The 19131-nt window shown below is 43.6% G+C and overlaps 1 protein-coding gene across 1 annotated transcript in view; it reads left to right on the plus strand.

The window, feature by feature from the left end:
* The first annotated feature begins 3251 nt into the window (after positions 1-3251).
* LOC132156004 (voltage-gated potassium channel subunit beta-1) overlaps positions 3252-19131 on the plus strand; it is a 141523-nt gene continuing 125643 nt past the window's right edge. Inside the window, exon 1 of the mRNA XM_059564808.1 lies at positions 3252-3935. Coding sequence (XP_059420791.1) covers positions 3724-3935 — 212 coding nt within the window. The 5' untranslated portion in view covers positions 3252-3723. The remainder of the gene's footprint in view (positions 3936-19131) is intronic.

A 19131-nucleotide genomic window follows, 5' to 3' on the forward strand; every position in this document is an offset into this window, starting at 1 on the left:
TCTGTAATTGCACCCCTCTTCAAGTATGTCCTGCTATTATTATGTATCACAGGTGGAAACATTGGAACCGTCCAATGCCACCAGTCAGCGCTCATACGTGAGTGCCAGAATGGTTCAAAAAGGTGTATGGTCCAAAGATTGATCCAGAAAAAAAAACTAAGACACATTTGAGGTCGTTGGCCTGGGCAATAATTGTTCTGTGATTCATGGGGGCAGCAAAAATTGGATCTGAGAAATTAGATGCACTGTGATGGCACTCATTCACATCTCAATTACAATAAGTTTTCATCAGTTAACATGCTTGATCCTGAAGAAGAACAAGTGGGTGAAAAAGCAAGAGAGAGTCTGAAGTTCAGCTGACTATTACAGAGCAATAATATAGATGCAACTGCTGCTACTGAAAAAAGAGCCTTTTGTGTAAACATTTTAATGGAAACTTATTCCAGCCGCTGTGGTTTCCATAGACACTGCCGGGTACTGCATTTCGAGGTGTAATCTCATAGAGCTTACTGGTTTAACCCTCTGGAGTCGATTAACGCGGATACACGTTTTGAGTCATTTTCTCCTGATAACCCCGAAAAGAACTTAAATTACACTTTCAGTTTTAATCGTACAGATAAGAGCAATACATCAATCGAATCTGTAAAGGGTCTACTTTTTTTGGATACAGACATAATAACAACAAAACTTTGTGCACTTATAAAATAAAGATAACAAACAAGGTGTGCTTTCTGCAGCCTTTGTCTGCGCTGATCTTCATTTACAAACACATCATTAAAATGAACTGTTACTCCGTGAATACTCAACGAAGAGACATGAGAGAGATATTTACAGAAAGCTTGACATGAGCACCTTTGGGCGAATGGTAAGAGTCACATTTTTCACTACTCCATTGATCAATATTGATTCAAGACCCACAAGTAAAGTGCAAATATTTAATGGAGAGTATATGAAAACAACAATGCGCTGAGTGTGTGTGATCTCATATCGATCAGTAAATTTACTGTTTCTGGTGATAAAAAGGGCTGGAGATTGTGGTCGAGGAGCAGTTGGCAGGAAATACTTCAACTGGTAAAGGCACCCAGAGGTAAACAGGGAAAACATTGTCCACAAAGAACTTTAGTTAATCCTAAGAATACTGTACATGGACTGGGGAGTCATACATAAAAGCGATTCCGGACCGGGAGCCTAAATTAGCACTCCTGAACTCAAGCAGAGGTCAGTTGATTTGTAATGGATTTAAATGAGGTCAGAATAGTGTAAACCAACTCAAAGTAGCTAATATACTAGAATTAATAATAGAAATGGTTGTGTCTCATTTGTCTGAATTTTTTATGTAAGCTATGTGATAGGTGATTTATGTTAGATATGTAGAGATTTGTGACTTGCTGCATATTCTCTCTTTAAACATATCTACATAACACCAATTAAATTAGATATTGAAGCCATAAATCTACTAGGTTTGGCCTTCTTTTTAAAAGAAGAGAAACACTGTTTAGATTTAGGACAACTCTACAATTACTTTTATACCTCATTCCTCGCATAACAGGATTTCATTTTACATTTTATAATAATAATATTAATATAAATTATGATAAATTATAAATATTATTTAAAGAAAGAACTTCACAATTGTTAGGAAAGCATGTTCTATATAAGTATGCATGTGTGTAGTACAAGTGCAACCTGAATATACTTCATTTATGATGACAGTGTCATGTGATCTACAATGTCATTCGTACCATTTTCCTTTCATTTACAAATCCTTTCTTGTGTCAATCTGATTATTTAGCATTACATTTAACATTTATTCATTTAGCAGATGCTTTTATCCAAAGCGACTTACAAATGAGAAAAATAGAAGCAATCAGACCAACGAGAGATCAACAACAGTATATAAGTGCCATGATGAGTCTCAGCGCAGTACACATAGCTATGGTGTTTTTTGTTTTTTATTTTAAAGAATAGAATAGAATAAAATAGATTAGAAAAGGAAAGTGCTAATATTAGTAGGTCAAGTGCTAGCGAAAAAGATGTGTCTTTAGATGTTGAGGAGCAGTTGGTACTTCGACTGGTAAAGGCATTTGTATTTTGGTTTTGGATATACTATTCATTACACATTCTGCAATTTTTTCAATCAGGTTTCCTAAGCAAACCTCCCATTGGTCATAAACCGATAACAACACAATTTTTTCTGACTTTATTGGTGGAGTCAGTGTTGCTGGTGGGGATCTTCAAACAAACCAGTTTTGATAGAGCCACATTGGTACACTTTGTGTTGTAATCAGCCCACCAACATCTTACTTGATGGGAGACCTCCTGGGAAAACTAGGTTGCTGTTGGAAGAGGTGTTAGTGAGGCCGGCAGGGGGTGCTCAGCCTGTGGTCTGTGTGGCTCCTAACGCCCCAGTGTAGTGATGGGGACACTATACTGACAAAAAGCACCGTCTTTCGGATGAGATGTTAAACCAAGGTCCTGACTCTCTGTGGTCAAAAAATCCCAGTATGTCCTTCGAAAAAGAGTAGGGGTGTATCCTGGCCAAATTCGCCTATTGGCCTCTGACCACCATGGCCTCCTAACCATCCCCATATCTGCTGATTGGCTTCATCACCCTGTCTCCTCTCCATCAATAAGATGGTGTGTGGTGGGCACTCTGGCACAATATGGCTGCAATCGCATCATCCAGGTGGATGCTGCACACTGGTGGTGCACGAGGAGATTACCCCCTTCTATGTAAAGCACTCTGAGTGCCCAGAAAAATGCTATATAAATGTAATGAATTATAATTATTATATACTGAACTTGTAGTTGTTTTTAGATGTTTAGCTGTGATAGAAGATTGTTTTTTAAACAGAAATAAAACACTTCTTTGAAGGGCTTAATTATATGTTTTTAACTTACTGATATCCTTCAAATTATGTTTTAACAGCTTTTAGTTTAGCATTTATTGGTTTCAGGCTTAGCACTGAAAGAGTGTTGAGTGTATATGTGCACAGGTGTGTGAAGCATTGTGTTTGGTGCATGTCACAGACATTACGCACCACAGCAGTAGAGCAAGAGTGCGATTATGCTGGAAAAGAAAGAGAGTGAGGCAGATAAAGGGAGGGAGAGAGCGCTTTAAACAGACTCCCCAAGAGCTGTAGCGCAGATGAAGCACCACTGCTGAGCTCACAAAAAAAAGAGAACATAAAACCATCTAAAAAGAAAAGGAGGAAGCTGGAGGAAGTGAGTGTATGTGCATGTGGGAAAGAGTGTAAGAAAAGAGGAAACCTCAGAAGAGAGGAGAAGTGTCAGCAGAGCAGTGGATTTATGCTGTCCAGTCTTGACATCCCTCCCTCCTTTCCTCCTCCTCTCCTCCCCCCTTCAGCAAGCGGGCTTTTTGTGGCTGACCATGCGAGGATCCTCTCAGTGCTGCGGGAATCTCCTCTCCTCCTCTGGATAGTTCAGCAGCTCTCATTCTGTGGCTCGCTGACCCAGATGCAGCTTTGACAGTTATCTTTTCCACAAGGGAACGTCTTGGACAAGGTGCAGCGCAACTTTTGGACTGTGCAGACATCTCCTTTTTCCTTGTGTTTAATAATTGATGCAGTCTCTTTGCTGCTGCTTTGACGGTATCCACAGGACGGGATCAGGGAGGAAGGTCGGGACTGTGACCCCCGCATGAACCCTCAGTGTGTCCTTTCTGTGTTGTAGACTGCATCTTCTACATCCTCCACATCCAGCATGCAGGTCTCAATCGCTTGCACTGACCACAATCTGAAAGGTCGGAATGGGGACCATGGAAAAACGAACGCCACCAGCCCCAATGTGGTGAACGCTGCAAGGGCGAAGTTCCGCACAGTTGCCATCATTGCCCGGAGCTTTGGTTCTTTCTACCCACGCCACCACATCTCCCTTAAAGAGTCCACTGGCAAGCTCACTGGCATGAAGTACCGGTACGTCTCTCTCTCTCCCTCCTTAAGCACTTTACTTCATTTCCATTTCTTCCTTTTACAGATGCCTTCACCTGTGGCTTTTTCTCTAGCTGGAATGGATTGGATCCTCTCAAACCCTTCTGAGATCAGTTTTAAGAATATCTGTAGTAGTTGGGTGAAGCTTTGGCTTGAATTGTGGTGGTCCAGGCATATATTTGTCACAGTTCATCACATAAAGGATGCTACTGTTCATCATAGATCAGAGCATTTAATCAGTTTTATATTTGGATTTGACCCACTCTTGATCTCCTTGCTCTGTTCATCTTTGTTAACAAAGCTCACTTTGTTAGCTCTGAGTTCCTTGGGACAAACAAACCATAATGCTATTTCATATTTAAACTCTAGCAAGCACAGTTCTCAGATTGATGTTTCATTACATGCAGAGAATTTCCAGACCGGTGATTCTTTGGAGTGTTTTCCCTCTCCTTGTTAGCATAATTGCAGGTGTTTTTTCTCTGATTATCTGATCATTTTTCAGTATGTGTTGTTGCTTGATTTGATGCAATATTTTCAGTGATTTCAGGGTATTTTATACCTACTCTGCTGCACGTGTTCTGGATCCTGGTGGGATGTGCTTTGCTTGTGTGTGTGAGTATGTGCTGGTGTCAGTGCTTTCTGAGCCTAATTGAAGTTTCAAAGTTTCTAAATGCAGATGATGTGTGGGCCACATGGGTGTCTTTCACCTGATGTCCTGAATCAGCACATCATACACCGAACCTTGAAGAACCGGTCATACAAGGCTTTAGGTTTACCAAATTATTACATCGTTACCCTGCAATGATGATGGCTTTTAGGTTTCGATGAATTCTATTTTTAAATAATTTACAAATAATAATAAAAATAATAATTATAATAATAATAATAATAAAATGCATTGCTTCATGTTCCTGCAACATAACAAACACTTCAGCTTTGTTGTTTGGTCTGTAGTCAAGAGGTCAGTTTGTGCTATTTAGATCTACTGGTCAGTCTTTACACTACACTTCTAATTTTACATCTAGGGTTAATTGTATAGTTTTGTCACTGAGGCAGCACCCTCAAACTGACATGTTATATTGTTCATAGTAGTGCCTTATAAGATTGCATACATAGGTGCTAATATGCATATTTAAGGGGGTAGATATGGTACATAGTTGTCCCTTTATCGATACTGCTACTGTGACAAGCTGATATAACCCTAACCCTAATCTTCATACTATTTTTTTTCTGACAGTCTATTTAAATTCACAGAGTTCAACAAATGTACATTTTCATACACATACAGTACATATGAAAATGAATGTAAATTTCCAAGTAAACAGGATATACAATTAGAAAAACAAAATATAGTCCATGAGTTGATTTTATCTATTGGGAATTGATTGGAATGTGAGAAGTGACAGGAGGTTGAACGGGATGTGGTTTTATGAAAGAAGATTGGATGGGTGGAGTTGAAAAACTGGACTTCTGGCAAGTTATTATATTTAGATGAAAGAATTATGAATGCACAATAATATCAGTAAGGTGTATTTGGAAAGAAAATAGGATCAGTTCTTATTTGTTTTAGAATATCCACTTACGTTGCATTTATCTTATTATCTGAGATGATAGCCATTGAACAGCTATACAGATATGTATATATATAACATATGTTTTATAAATATATATATATATATATATATATACTATTTTTTCTAAATAAATTAAAAATAAAACATTATAATTACATTATTACATTATATGTAATATAATGAATACATTTGTTATTCAATTTTAAGTTAGTGTTTGGAAGATTAACTTCAAATTAAATATAACATTAAATATTCAACATAAAAATATCACATTTTCTGTAATGTATCTTATATATATGGTACAACTATATTGTGCATCTCTAATAATAATTATAATACTTCTATATATTTTAAATCTTTAAAAATAGTTATAATATGTTAACACCTGCTCTTAAACTAAATTCTAATCAAGGTTCTCATCGTTATTACTTGTTTTCAATAATAATAAAAAAAAATTATCTTTGTTGCTCAGATCCAATGTTTCTCTTGATTTCTACTGCATTCTACACATCTACGCTTCTCTCTCTCTCTACCCTGTCTGTGATGATAGTGATCTCTGTGTTGTTGACAGCCCATCAGGACAGCATTAAAAGTGCAGGAGAGCGTACTGATGCAACATACAGTGTATGAGTGAGCAGCAGATAGAAGAGGATTGGGTTTCTAGAAGTTATACTTATAGCTCTGCATGTCCATCATGACTTCATTGTACAGGCCTGACAGGGAGCTGCTCGGGAGGAAACTTTCTGTTACTGCTCTCATTACACGCACTCATACATGCTCACTCATGGTAAACATCGGAGGCCAGTAGGCTTCATTGTGTCTTTATGTTTAGTGCCACAGTAGAAACCCTGGAGACCCATTAGACTAGGTATTTATTTTCTCTTCACAGTAACTTTCAACCATTCATCACCAATCTCGTATGAGAACTGCTGACTAAAAATACTGCATCTACAGCTGGAACTTGCGTCAAAACCTTACTATGTTACCTCAGTAAAGTTGGAATTCGTATTAAACCAGCTCCAAACCAAGTCCATCTTAGTCAAACAGGATCACATACAGAATCACAGAGGTTTAATAGGTATTGGGGCAACAATAGTACCTTTGAAAAGGGTCCTGTAGCATGAATATAGAACAGGCAAACAGAAAATGATCTATACTGTTTCTGTACTGAGGAAACAAAGATGTAGGAGAGGCAAATAAAAAATAAATAAATAATAAAACAACAAATTTTTCTTCTGGTGTGGTTTTGTTCATTTGTCATGGCTGACCTTTTCAGGGATTTATAGGGAAGGAATGAAGAGCTTCTCTGCGAAGATCTCAAAGCAGGAGATCAGACTGAAAGGTCACAGTGAAGAGATTCACCCAAAAGTTTCATTAAACACCTTTAACATCCCTGGATAAGAATGAAGGTCCCTGTAGCATGTACAGGGTTTAACAAAAAGTTAGTACTTACTGTTAAACTTTTACTAGCATATTAGCATATCAGAATGATTTCTGAAAGACAATGTGACAGTCCATAAATTCCCCACATGGATAAATTACATTTTAAAATGATTTAAAATAGAAAACTAATTGTAAAATAAAATAAAAATATATATTTTTATTAATGTTTTTAACATTAACATCACTTTTTTAAATGGCATACATTAAAAGAGACTTCTTTCAAAAGCATTACAACCCCTTGGAAATGTAAAAAAAAAAAAAAAATGTAAATGTAAATGTAAAAAGGTCCAATTTCTTATACTTTTTTGTTATTAGGGTTGCTATAGTTCTCATTTATCACAAGGGAGGCTGTTGGGTCAAAAGTAAACCCATTAATTTTATTTTAGCCACATAACAAACTAGAGCTCTAGCTACCAAGTTTTTCCAACATAGTTCATTCCAACATATTTTTGATTTTGCTTTATAAGATGTTGCAGTCAATGTTAAAATTGGACTGAATTATATTGCATGTGGCTCATTCTCAACATTTTGATTTCTTTCATATTGTACTTCACAGACTATTTTTTTTAGATCAGATTTCCAATCACACATGCTTGTACACATACAGTCTGGGTTTATTTAACATCTGTTAACTGCAGTTTTCATTGAGTCAACATTGTTTCATACTTCATCAAATCTCTCTCTGCCTCTCTCTGTCTTTGTGTATCAGTATTTTGCTGCAAACTGCTTGTCTCTGGGGTCTTATTAACTGCATGAGAGCTCAGAGTCACCTGACCTCCAGCTGCAGCACTAAGGCGAAGAAAACAAGAAGCGCCAAGACAAGCACCCATACTTGCATCAAGACATCAAGACACAACATTTAGACACATGTGTCTCACTTTGTAATTTTGCTGGTTAGTTGTACATTATTGCATTCTTCAAAGATATAAATGTCTCTTAAAGGGATAATTCACCCCCCCCCCCCCCCACCACACACACACACACCAAAAATTATTCATTTATTCAATCTCATGTCATTCCAAACCTGAATTTATTTTTTCTGTTGGAATTTTGAAGAATGATGCAAACCAATCCGTTTGGGTTACTATTTACTTTTATTGTATTGATCAAAACAGCATTATTTTGAGACATTTTTCAAAATGTCTTCTATCCCTTTAATGTTAGATTTCTGCTAATGTGTTGTAAATGAATATTAAAGTTTCAGCAAGATTTTTTGCTTCTTTACAGTGCTGATTTTATTTATTCATTTCTCAACCTTTTGAAAAACAAAATATAATAATAATTTCCTCTAAAATCCTATATTACCCTTGTGAACTTTCACATCCATTCAGTAAATAAATATATTTTTATTGGTCTATGTATGCATGTGTCTATGTGTTTATTTATTTATAATTGCTTGACTACTCTAGGGTTTGTCTTTTATGGTTATTGTTGTTAATAAAACTTTCACTCACTTCAGTCACTCACTTTAAAAAGTTTCAGCTTCATTAATTTCAGAAAAAATATTGTTCAATAGCCATTTAAACAATCATTAATCTTAGTGGTAAATAACCATGAAATACTATTCCATTTGGTTTAAGAACCTAATTTTATTTTCCAAATTACTGTTCTGTCACAAATTGAGACTATGTATGAAGTATCCCATTTTGATATGGTTTGAGGGTGTTTGAGTCTTATTTCAGGAGTTCAGAATGGTTGTTATAATCAGAGAGGTCAGGGTTGCAGGGATAGTTCACCCACAAATTACCACGTTTTACTCACCCTCAAGCCAATCTACAGTCAGTGTATATAACTCTCTTTTTTTCAAATGCAATCGGAGTTACATTAAAAATTGTCCTGGCTCTTCCAAGCTTTATAATTGCAATTAATGGTATTAAAGATTTTGAAGCCCAAAATAAGAGAATATGGTAGTCTCGCGAGAACCATGTTTTGTTTACAATCTCCTCTTGACTTATTGAAATCATCAGACATTTTTATTTTCAAATCCTAATTTGTGACCAGTGTTTTTTTTTGTTCACTCCTCTGTGCTTCTTTTTTTAATTTTTAGGGCCGAGCACTGCAGTGCGAGGACCCTATTGGAATTGCTCCGTTTATTCTTCTTCTTCTTCTTCTTCTTCTTCTTCTTCTCCTAAATGAATCACATTTTTGAGGGCCTAAACATGCTACAAAACTCACGAAACTTTGCACACGCATCAGGACTGGCGAAAATTTACATCTGATATAGGTTTCAGAAGTGGGTGTGGCAAAATGGCTCGATAGCGCCACCTGTTAAATTTCAACGGAATACCCCTCGAGCTGTGTTTCACGTACATTCATGAAAATCGGTACACACATGTAACACACCATTACCTACAAAAAGTCTCAAAATCCAAAACTCAACAGGAAGTAAGTTATTTTGAATTTCCTGTATGATTTTTGTGCAGTTTTTGCCATTTCCATGCCTCGTACTTTGACTAACTCCTCCTACAGTTTTAATCGGATTATCTTAAAATTTGGTGAGGGTCATCATAAGACCTTTGTGATGTTAAATTGAGGTTTTGAGTTCCCTTTCATAGGTCACTTCAATGCTGCGGTGACGTCACCACTATGGGAACACCTTCGGTGTGACGAATGTCTGAAGCCCTATACCATCCCGCCAATCCTATTGGCCAAATAGTGCGTGGCACTGCCCATGCATGCGTACGCATATATATACCTGGTGCCGCGCGCCATTTCACTCAGATTTCATTCCTTCAGTAACGAAGCGAATCTTCTGTGCCCTATTATCTCGCGTTCAACAGCGATCGTCACGAGTAGTATTCTCCTCTCCGCGGACGCGATGAGTCAACAAAAGGTAAGAGCCGTATGATGGGTTATCACGAGGAGGCACTTATGAGAGGTTCGTTGCAGCCTCTTTACAGGTTCTCTCCTTGATAGCCTACGGCTACAGTAAAAAAAAAAAAAAAAAAATTATATATACATATATATATAAGAAAGTATCTGCGCTCTGGAGTGTATTTCTTAAGTCGCCTCGCGTCTAACCCCCACCGTTTCGCTTCTGCGGTCGCCGAGGGCCTGCACGAGGTGTGGGTTAGGGGCGATATGTGCGGCTTGACTATGAATACAGTGATGCACTGGAGTTCCATGTGCTCGCTCTCCCCCACTCGAGCGCGTTAATCAGCAGTTTTGCTCTTCAAACTATGTTTGTCCGAGCTGCGGCCTCGAACTCTGAGTAGGCTCTGGCCGGCATATGCGGGTCTCTCCCTCCGAGCGGACAGGAGAAACGCGCCTCTTCTTCCTCAGTGAGCTATTTATGTGGCTACTCGCATGGTGGATTACGGCTCCACACGGAGGCTGGCAAAGATGGCCGGTGTATGACGGCTCACACAGCCGCCGCGTTCTCGCTAGCGGCGTGGCCCGATGTTTATCTTGTTGGATTAAATCCTGCCGTGGATATGCTTCAGGATTATACACAACGAAACGCAGCGAGTGTGACGCATGCGTTTTTCCTTCATGTTTGCCAGGGACTGTGCCCGCCTCCAGAGAGCTCTGTTGGACTGCTAATGCACATCTAATCCTCTCGCTGCAGTTTCCACACTCTAACATTTGACTGTCTCGCAGCAAGGGCACCTCGAGCGTCATTGAACTGAGCTATCATTTGAGCGCCCCCTCAGACACTCTGCACAATCCAGCCTTCAGAGTTTGAGGGACGGCGCGGAGGCTGGCAAACATGGCCAGTGTATACGGCTCACACAGCTGCTGCGTTCTCGCTAGCGGCGTGGCCCGATGTTTATCTTGTTGGATTAAATCCTGCAGTGGTTACGCTTCAGGATTATACACAACGAAACGCAGCGAGTTTGACGCATGCGTTTTCCTTAATGTTTGCCAGGGACTGTGCCCTCCACCAGAGAGTGCTGTTGGATTGCTAATGCACATCTAACCCTCTCACTGCAGTCCCCAAACTCTACATTGACTGCCTCGCAGCAAACAGTGCTTCGAGCAGCATTGGATTGAGCTGTAATGCCAAACGTTTCCTCAGACACTCTGCGCAATCCAGCTTTCAGAATTCGAGGGGCGATTCAAGGGTCCTGCACAGACGACCCATTTATGACGGCTCGCACAGCCGCCACTTTTCGCTAGCGGCAGAGCCCGATGTTCAATCTGTTGGCCTAATTCCTGCCGTGGACACGTTTCAGGATTATACACAATGAGACGCAACAGCTCTTATGCATACACTTCCCCTGTGCACGAACGCCACGAGCTTTTCGTGCCCGGACATTTTAACATGTATGACAGCGTTGCAGGAAACGGAAATTTTGAGACCGCTAGTATGGTCTCGGGCCATGTGTGAACGCTTGCCCGACATTTCTCTATGGGTGTTACGCACGATTTGTCACGGATACACCATTCAGTTTCAATAAGGCCCGCCTCCTTTCCGCAGAATTCTTTCCACGGTGGTGAAACCGATGAAAATAGTGGTGCTGCGACAGGAGATGTCAACTCTGCTGAGCAAAGGGGCTATAGAGTAAGTACACCCCTCTCAGATGGAGGCGGGGTTTTTACAGCCGTTATTTTGTGGTAAAAAAAAAAAAAAAAAACACGGCGGATTACGACCCATTCTGGATTTACACATTGAATCTTGCACTCAGGCCGAGAAAATTCAAGATTTTGATGATCATCAGGAGACTCAGGAAGTTCCTCAGATTCGCTTTAGAGGGCAAAGCGTATCAGTACTTCTCAAAGTGCATGGATGGAGCTCTGGCCCCGTTGCGGCTCCAGGGCGTTCATGTTTGAACTATTTTAGGCGATTGGCTGATGTTAGCTCAATCGCAGACTCAAGCACACTCTCATGGGGATCTTGTGCTGAATCATTTAACAGCCTGGGCTTACGCATGAAATTCAAGAGAAGTGTTTTAATCCCCTCTCAACGGATAACCTTCTGGGATTAGAGTTGGACTCTCGCGTGATAACAGCGAAGCTTTCTCTCCCGCGCGCTCAGTCGATTGCATCATGCGTGCGGCGCTTCAGAGCGGGTCGCGCAGTGACAGTGAGTTTGTGCCTCAGACTTAGGTCTTATGGCAACGGCATTCCCTGTTACTCGTCTGGGATTACTTCACATGCGCTCTTTTCAGTGGTGGACGCAAAGATGTAATGTTTCACCCCGTTGTCTTCCGCATCGGACGATTCCGGTGACACGGCGGTGTGTGATGTCGCTAAAACTATGTATGTCAACCGAATTCTCCTGACCGGAGTTTGGCTGGGGATTTGCGCTTCCCGAGAGACTGTCACGACGGATGCGTCTTTGACCAACTGGGGAGCTGTTTGTCAAGGGAGTTGGCACATAAACAGGTTGGGATTACTGGCGTTTTTTTTTCTGGCTCTCCAGTATTTCTCGAATCTGCTGATCGGCCGTCATGTGCTGCTCAGATCAGACAACACAGCGGTTGTGTCATACCTGAATCATCAGAGAGGATTATGCTCAGCCTGTGCAGGCTGGCGAGACATGTTCTTTTGGTTTCAGAACAAAATTCTATCGATCCGAGCTGTTCATGTCCCCGGACGTTGGACTTCGGAGTGAATTTGCTATCCAGGCAGACTGTGGAGCAAGCGGAGTGGGGATTGCACTCCCAAACGGTGAGTCTCTTATGGCAGATTTTCGGGGAAGCGAAGTGGATTTATTTGCATCGAACAGGACTACGCATTGCCCGCTTTGGTTCTCCCTATGCCCTCCAGCTCCCCTGGGCTTGGATGCAGTAGCCCACAACTGGCCCAGGACCAGTTTGTATGCGTTTTTCCCCAATCCGTCTGATTTCGGCGGTATTATGCAGAATACGAGTCGGCAGGCTGGAACAGCTGCTGCTGGTGGCTCCGCGGTGGCACACACATAGCCATGGTTTGTGGATCTGATCAATCTGTTAGAGGGCTCTCCATGGGAGATTCCCCTCAGACAGGATTTATTATCACAAGCACAGTGACTGATTTGGCACCCGAGGCCAGATCTATGGAATCTGTGGGCGTGGCCTTTGAGCGGAGTTAGTTAATATGTCCCGGTCTTTCTGCTGAAACTACCGAGACTATACTGAATTCTAGATCCAGTTTACTGCCCGGTGGCGTCAGTACTGGAGTTCCTTCAGGAACGTTTTCGGATGGAGTGACACCAGCTACCCTAAAGGTTTACGTGGCAGCCATTCAGCTTACCACAAATATATAAATGGTGCCTCAGTGGGCCGTCATCCACTGGTTTCTCGTTCATACAGGGTGCGCGACGGCTGAGGCCTTTCCGCCCCGTGCGAGTTCCTTCATGGTTTTTCCATTGTGTTGCATAGTTTACCAGGGCATCTGTTTGAGCCCTTGGGAATTGTTTTCCGGATAAATCCTGACTTTTATAACACTTCTTATGGCTTTATCCTCTCTTAAGGGAGTTGGGGATTTTCAGGCTTTTTCTGTCTCATCCTCGTGCATGGAGTTTGCACCGGGCTCTGTGAAAGTGTTGTTGCGACCAAGGCCTAATTATGTCCCTAAGGTCGCATCTATCCCTTTCGCTTTCAGCAGGTGGTCCTGGGGGCTTTATCCCCTGCTGTGGCGAAGTCTGGAGATCTAAGTCTTTGCCCTGTGAGAGCTTAAGACTTATTTGGATCGTACTGCCCCATGGTTGAGTCTGACCAGCTGTTTGTCTGTTTAGACAAAGGAATAAAGGCCATGCGGTTACAAACAACGCATGTCCCATTGGCTGGTGGAGGCAATATATTTAGCCTATGAGGCGCGCGGGCTCGCTTCGCCCTTAGGAGTAAAAGGTCAGTCCACGAGAGCAGTGGCTTCTTCTCAAGCCTTTCTCAGTGGATCTTCTACGGATGATATCTGTGCTGCGGCAGGCTGGTCCTCACCGAGCACTTTTATCAAGACTTACAGTCTGGATGTGAGGATGGCTCCTGGCTCCCGGGTTCTCTCCGCTTGAGCAGATGCTTCCTTGGATCCCAGCTATCAGGTATGTCAGGCGTTATGGTATAGCGTTCCCATAGTGGTGACGTCACCGCAGCATTGAAGTGACCTATTAAAGGGAACATCTCGGTTACGTATGTAACCTTGGTTCCCTGAATAGGGAACGAGATGCTGCGGTTCTGGCCGTGCCGTACCTTGATAGCATTCTTCTTCAGTCATGAAATCTGAGTGTAATGGCGCGCTGCACCAGGTATATATATGCATACGCATGCATGGGCGGTGCCACGCGCTATCTGGCCAATAGGATTGGCGGGATGGTATAGGGCTTCAGACATTCGTCACACCGAAGGTGTTCCCATAGTGGTGATGTCACCGCAGCATCTCGTTCCCTATTCAGGGAACCAAGGTTACATACGTAACCGAGATGTTTTCGTCAAGGGGTGTGTCCCTGGCGACCTGACAAAGTTTGATGTTTCGTCGTGAAACAGGAAGTTGCTGTAACTCAGGCAAGCAAAGTCCGATCTTCCCCAAAGTTCACACGTGTGATAGGTGTTCTGTCCTGAACAAACACCCATGACCAAATTCAGTAATAGTCATAGCGCCACCTGCTGGTAACAGGAAGTGACAAGGTTAACACTGCTATGGACTCCTAGGAACATATAAAAAAAAAACATCAACAAGTGTTAAATAGGCTGGCAAAATGCTAGATACATACTAATACATGCTAGCAACACTTAGCTAAATGATAAAGCATTCTACTAATGTAGTGAAAAAGGAAGTTGCTTTAACTCAGGCAAGCAATGTCCGATCTTCCCCAAACTTCACACGTGTGATAGGTGTTCTGTCCTGAACAAACACCCACCAGCACCACCTGCTGGTAACAGGAAGTGACAAGGTTAACACTGTTATGGACTCCTAGGAACAAATTAAAAAGTGTAAACAAGTGTTAAATAGGCTGGCAACATACTAGATGCATACTAATACATGCTAGCAACACTTAGCTAAGTGCTAAAGCATGCTACTAATGTAGTGAAAAAGGAAGTTGCTTTAACTCAGGCAAGCAATGTCCGATCTTCCCCAAACTTCACACGTGTGATAGGTGTTCTGTCCTGAACAAACACCCATGACCAAATTCAGTTAGAGTCATAGCGCCACCTGCTGGTAACAGGAAGTGACAAGGTTAACACTGTTATGGACTCCTAGGAACATATTATTAAGCATCAACAAGTGTTAAATAGGCTGGCAACATACTAGATGCATACTAATACATGCTAGCAACACTTAGCTAAGTGCTAAAGCATGCTACTAATGTAGTGAAAAAGGAAGTTGCTGTAACTCAGGCAAGCAATGTCCAATCTTCCCCAAACTTCACACGTGTGATAGGTGTTCTGTTCTGAACAAACACCCATGACCAAATTCAGTTATAGTCATAGCGCCACCTGCTGGTAACAGGAAGTGACAAGGTTAACACTGTTATGGACTCTTAGGAACAAATAAAAAAGTGTCAAAAAGTGTTAAATAGGCTGGCAACATGATAGAAACATAAAACATTCTAGCAACACTTAGCTAAGTGTTAAAGCATTCTACTAAGGCAGTGAAAAAGGAAGTTGCTGTAACTAAGGCAAGCAATGTCCCATATTCCCCAAACTTCACACGTGTGATTGGTGTTCTGTCCTGAACAAACACCCATGACCAAATTCAGTTATAGTCATAGTGCCACCTGCTGGTAACAGGAAGTGACATGGTTAACACTGTTACAGACTCCTAGGAACATATTAAAAAGTGTAAACAAGTGTTAAATAGGCTGGAAACATACTAGATACATACTAATACATGCTAGCAACACTTAGCTAAGTGCTAAAGCATGCTAATAATGTAGTGAAAAAGGAAGTTGCTGTAACCCAGGCAAGCAATGTCTGATCTTCCCCAAACTTCACACGTGTGATAGGTGTTTTGTTCCAAACAAACACCCATGACCAAATTCAGTTATAGTCATAGCGCCACCTGCTGGTAACAGGAAGTGACAATGTCAACACTGTTATGGACTCCTAGGGACAAATTAAAACCTGTCAAAAAGAGTTAAATAGGCTGGCAAAATTCTAGAAACATAATAAAACATGCTATCAACATTTAGCTAAGTTTCAAAGCATGCAACTAATGCATTGAATAAGGAAGTTGCTGTAACTCAGGCTAGCAACGTCCGATATGCCCCAAACTTCAGACATTTGACAAGAGTCCTGTACTGAACACATCAACATGCCCGTACTCCGTTATAATCATAGTGCCATCTACTGGCAACAGGAAGTGTCATTTGTAACAATGTTATTGTCACAGTGTCTGGGTTGTGTTCCCTGGGTGTCCACTAGATGTCCTCTTTTCCCACGGTGTCTTTCACTTCATTAATCACATTCCTCACGTCCCTGCTTAATTATTGCACCCAGCTATCACTAATTACCTATCATCACACCCTGTCAGTTTCCCATTAGCGTTTGTCCCTCCTTGTGTATATAACCCGGTCTGTCTTAGTATGTGTCACGGAGTCGTTGTTTATTCATGTCCGTCAGTTCGTGCCCTTGCCTTGTCTTCTTGTTTAGTTTATGTTTTGGATGGATGTTTCCTATTGACCCCTGCCTGAACTGTTTATGCTTTTTGGATTACCCCTTAATAAAAGACTTACTCGCAATTGGTTCTATCTCCGTGCCTCATTGGAATCCCGGCCGTGACAGAACGACTCCGTCACAGTAAGAACCAGCGGTATGTCTGCCTATGTCTCAGCCACAGAGCGGGAGAGAGACGGTTTTGAGGGAACTCACCTGGTGGTTTTCCGGGGGACCAGGGGAGGTCGCCGAGGAGAGAGTGGTCGAGAGGAGACTCAGTATCGCTCTCAACCATGGCCTCCCTTCGACCCGGGGCTCGTGTGGAATGGGTCAGAGCCACCATCTCACCATGGCGGACAGAGAGGAGAGAAGAAGCGCACGCCCACCATGGTGGCGCCACTGCCCATGATGGCCGCTAGATCAGCGCCAAGAGGCAGGATTATTTCTCCACGCTGTCAAAGATCTTAGAGATTCCTAAGACTGTTCACGTCACAGCTGCTGAGTCAGCGCCACAACCCAAGATGGCCGCCAGCCCAGCACCACAGCACCAGGTGGTCGCCAGCCCAGCACCACAACACAAGAAGGCTGCTAACCCAGCGCCAATGCCAAAGATGGTTGTTCGTCCAGAGTCCTGGCCAAAGATGGCCGCCAATCCAGCGCCACCACACAAGATGACCACCATCCCAGCACTACAGCACAAAATGGCCGCTAACCCAGCACTACAGCACAAAATGGCCGCTAACCCAGCGCCGATGCCAAGTCGGCCACCGGTCCAGAGCCACGGCCCAAGATGGCCGCCTGTCCAGAGTCATGGCCCAAGATGGCCGCCAATCCAGCACTACAGCACAAAATGGCCGCTAACCCAGCGCCGATGCCAAGTCGGCCACCGGTCCAGAGCCACGGCCCAAGATGGCCGCCTGTCCAGAGTCATGGCCCAAGATGGCCGCCAATCCAGCACCACAGCACAAGATGGCTGCCAGCCCAGTGCCACCGCACAAGATGGCCGCTAACCCAGCGCCGATGCCCAAGTTGGCCACCGGTCCAGAGCCACGGCCCAAGATGGCTGCCAATCCAGTGCCACAGCACAAGATGGCTGCCAGCCCAGCGCCACAGCACAAAACGGCCGCTAACCCAGCGCCAAGGCCCAAGTTGGCCACCGGTCCAGCGCCACAGCACAAGAGGGTCGCCAGCCCAGCACCACAGCACAAGATGGCCGTCTGTCCAGAGTCATGGCCCAAGGTGGCTGCTTGCCCAGCGCCACTGCACGGGATTACAGTCTCAGCTGACCCTCCGGAGTCGAGTCAGGTTCCTGTTGACCGTCCAGAGTTGAGTCAGGTTCCAGTGGACTCTCCAGAGTCGAGTCAGGTTCCTGTTTACCCCCCAGAGCTGAGTCAGGTGCCCATTGACTTTCCAGAGTCGAGTCAGGTTCCGGTTGACCCTCCAAAGTCGAGTCAGGTGCTCATGGACCCTCCAGAGTCAGGGTTAGTCACCGTCGACCTTCCAGAGTCAGGGTTAGTCACCGTCGACCCTCCAGAGTAAGGGCTAGTCACCGATGACCCTCCAGAGTCAGGGCTAGTCACCGATGACCCTCCAGAGTCAGGGCTAGTCACCGATGACCCTCCAGAGTCAGGGCTAGTCACCGATGACCCTCCAGAGTCAGGGCCAGTCACCGATGACCCTCCAGAGTCAGGGCCAGTCACCGATGACCCTCCAGAGTCAGGGCCAGTCACCGATGACCCTCCAGAGTCAGGGCCAGTCACCGATGTCCCTCCAGAGTCAGGGCCAGTCACCGATGTCCTTCCAGAGTCAGGGCCAGTCACCGATGACCCTCCAGAGACAGGGCTAGTCACCGATGACTGTCCAGAGTCAGGACTAGTCACCGTTGACCTTCCAGAGGCAAGTCAAGTCATCGGTGATCGTCTAGGATAGAGTCAAGTCATCGGTGATCGTCTAGGACAGAGTCAAGTCACCGGTGATCTTCAAGGACAGAGTCAAGTCACCGGTGATCTCCAGGGACAGAGTCAAGTCACTGGTGATTTTCAAGGACTGAGTCAAGTCACCATAGATCTTCATGAACAAGTGCCAGTCACCAATGATCTTAGTGAGCAGAGTCAGGCCAGCACCGATCCTCTGGTAGAAACATCAGGATTAGTCACCGTCGACCTTCCAGAGTCAGGGTTAGTCACCGTCGACCCTCCAGAGTAAGGGCTAGTCACCGATGACCCTCCAGAGTCAGGGCTAGTCACCGATGACCCTCCAGAGTCAGGGCTAGTCACCGATGACCCTCCAGAGTCAGGGCTAGTCACCGATGACCCTCCAGAGTCAGGGCCAGTCACCGATGACCCTCCAGAGTCAGGGCCAGTCACCGATGACCCTCCAGAGTCAGGGCCAGTCACCGATGACCCTCCAGAGTCAGGGCCAGTCACCGATGTCCCTCCAGAGTCAGGGCCAGTCACCGATGTCCTTCCAGAGTCAGGGCCAGTCACCGATGACCCTCCAGAGACAGGGCTAGTCACCGATGACTGTCCAGAGTCAGGACTAGTCACCGTTGACCTTCCAGAGGCAAGTCAAGTCATCGGTGATCGTCTAGGATAGAGTCAAGTCATCGGTGATCGTCTAGGACAGAGTCAAGTCACCGGTGATCTTCAA

The sequence above is a fragment of the Carassius carassius genome, chromosome 13 (assembly GCF_963082965.1).
Source record: "Carassius carassius chromosome 13, fCarCar2.1, whole genome shotgun sequence".
Lineage (NCBI taxonomy): Eukaryota > Metazoa > Chordata > Actinopteri > Cypriniformes > Cyprinidae > Carassius > Carassius carassius.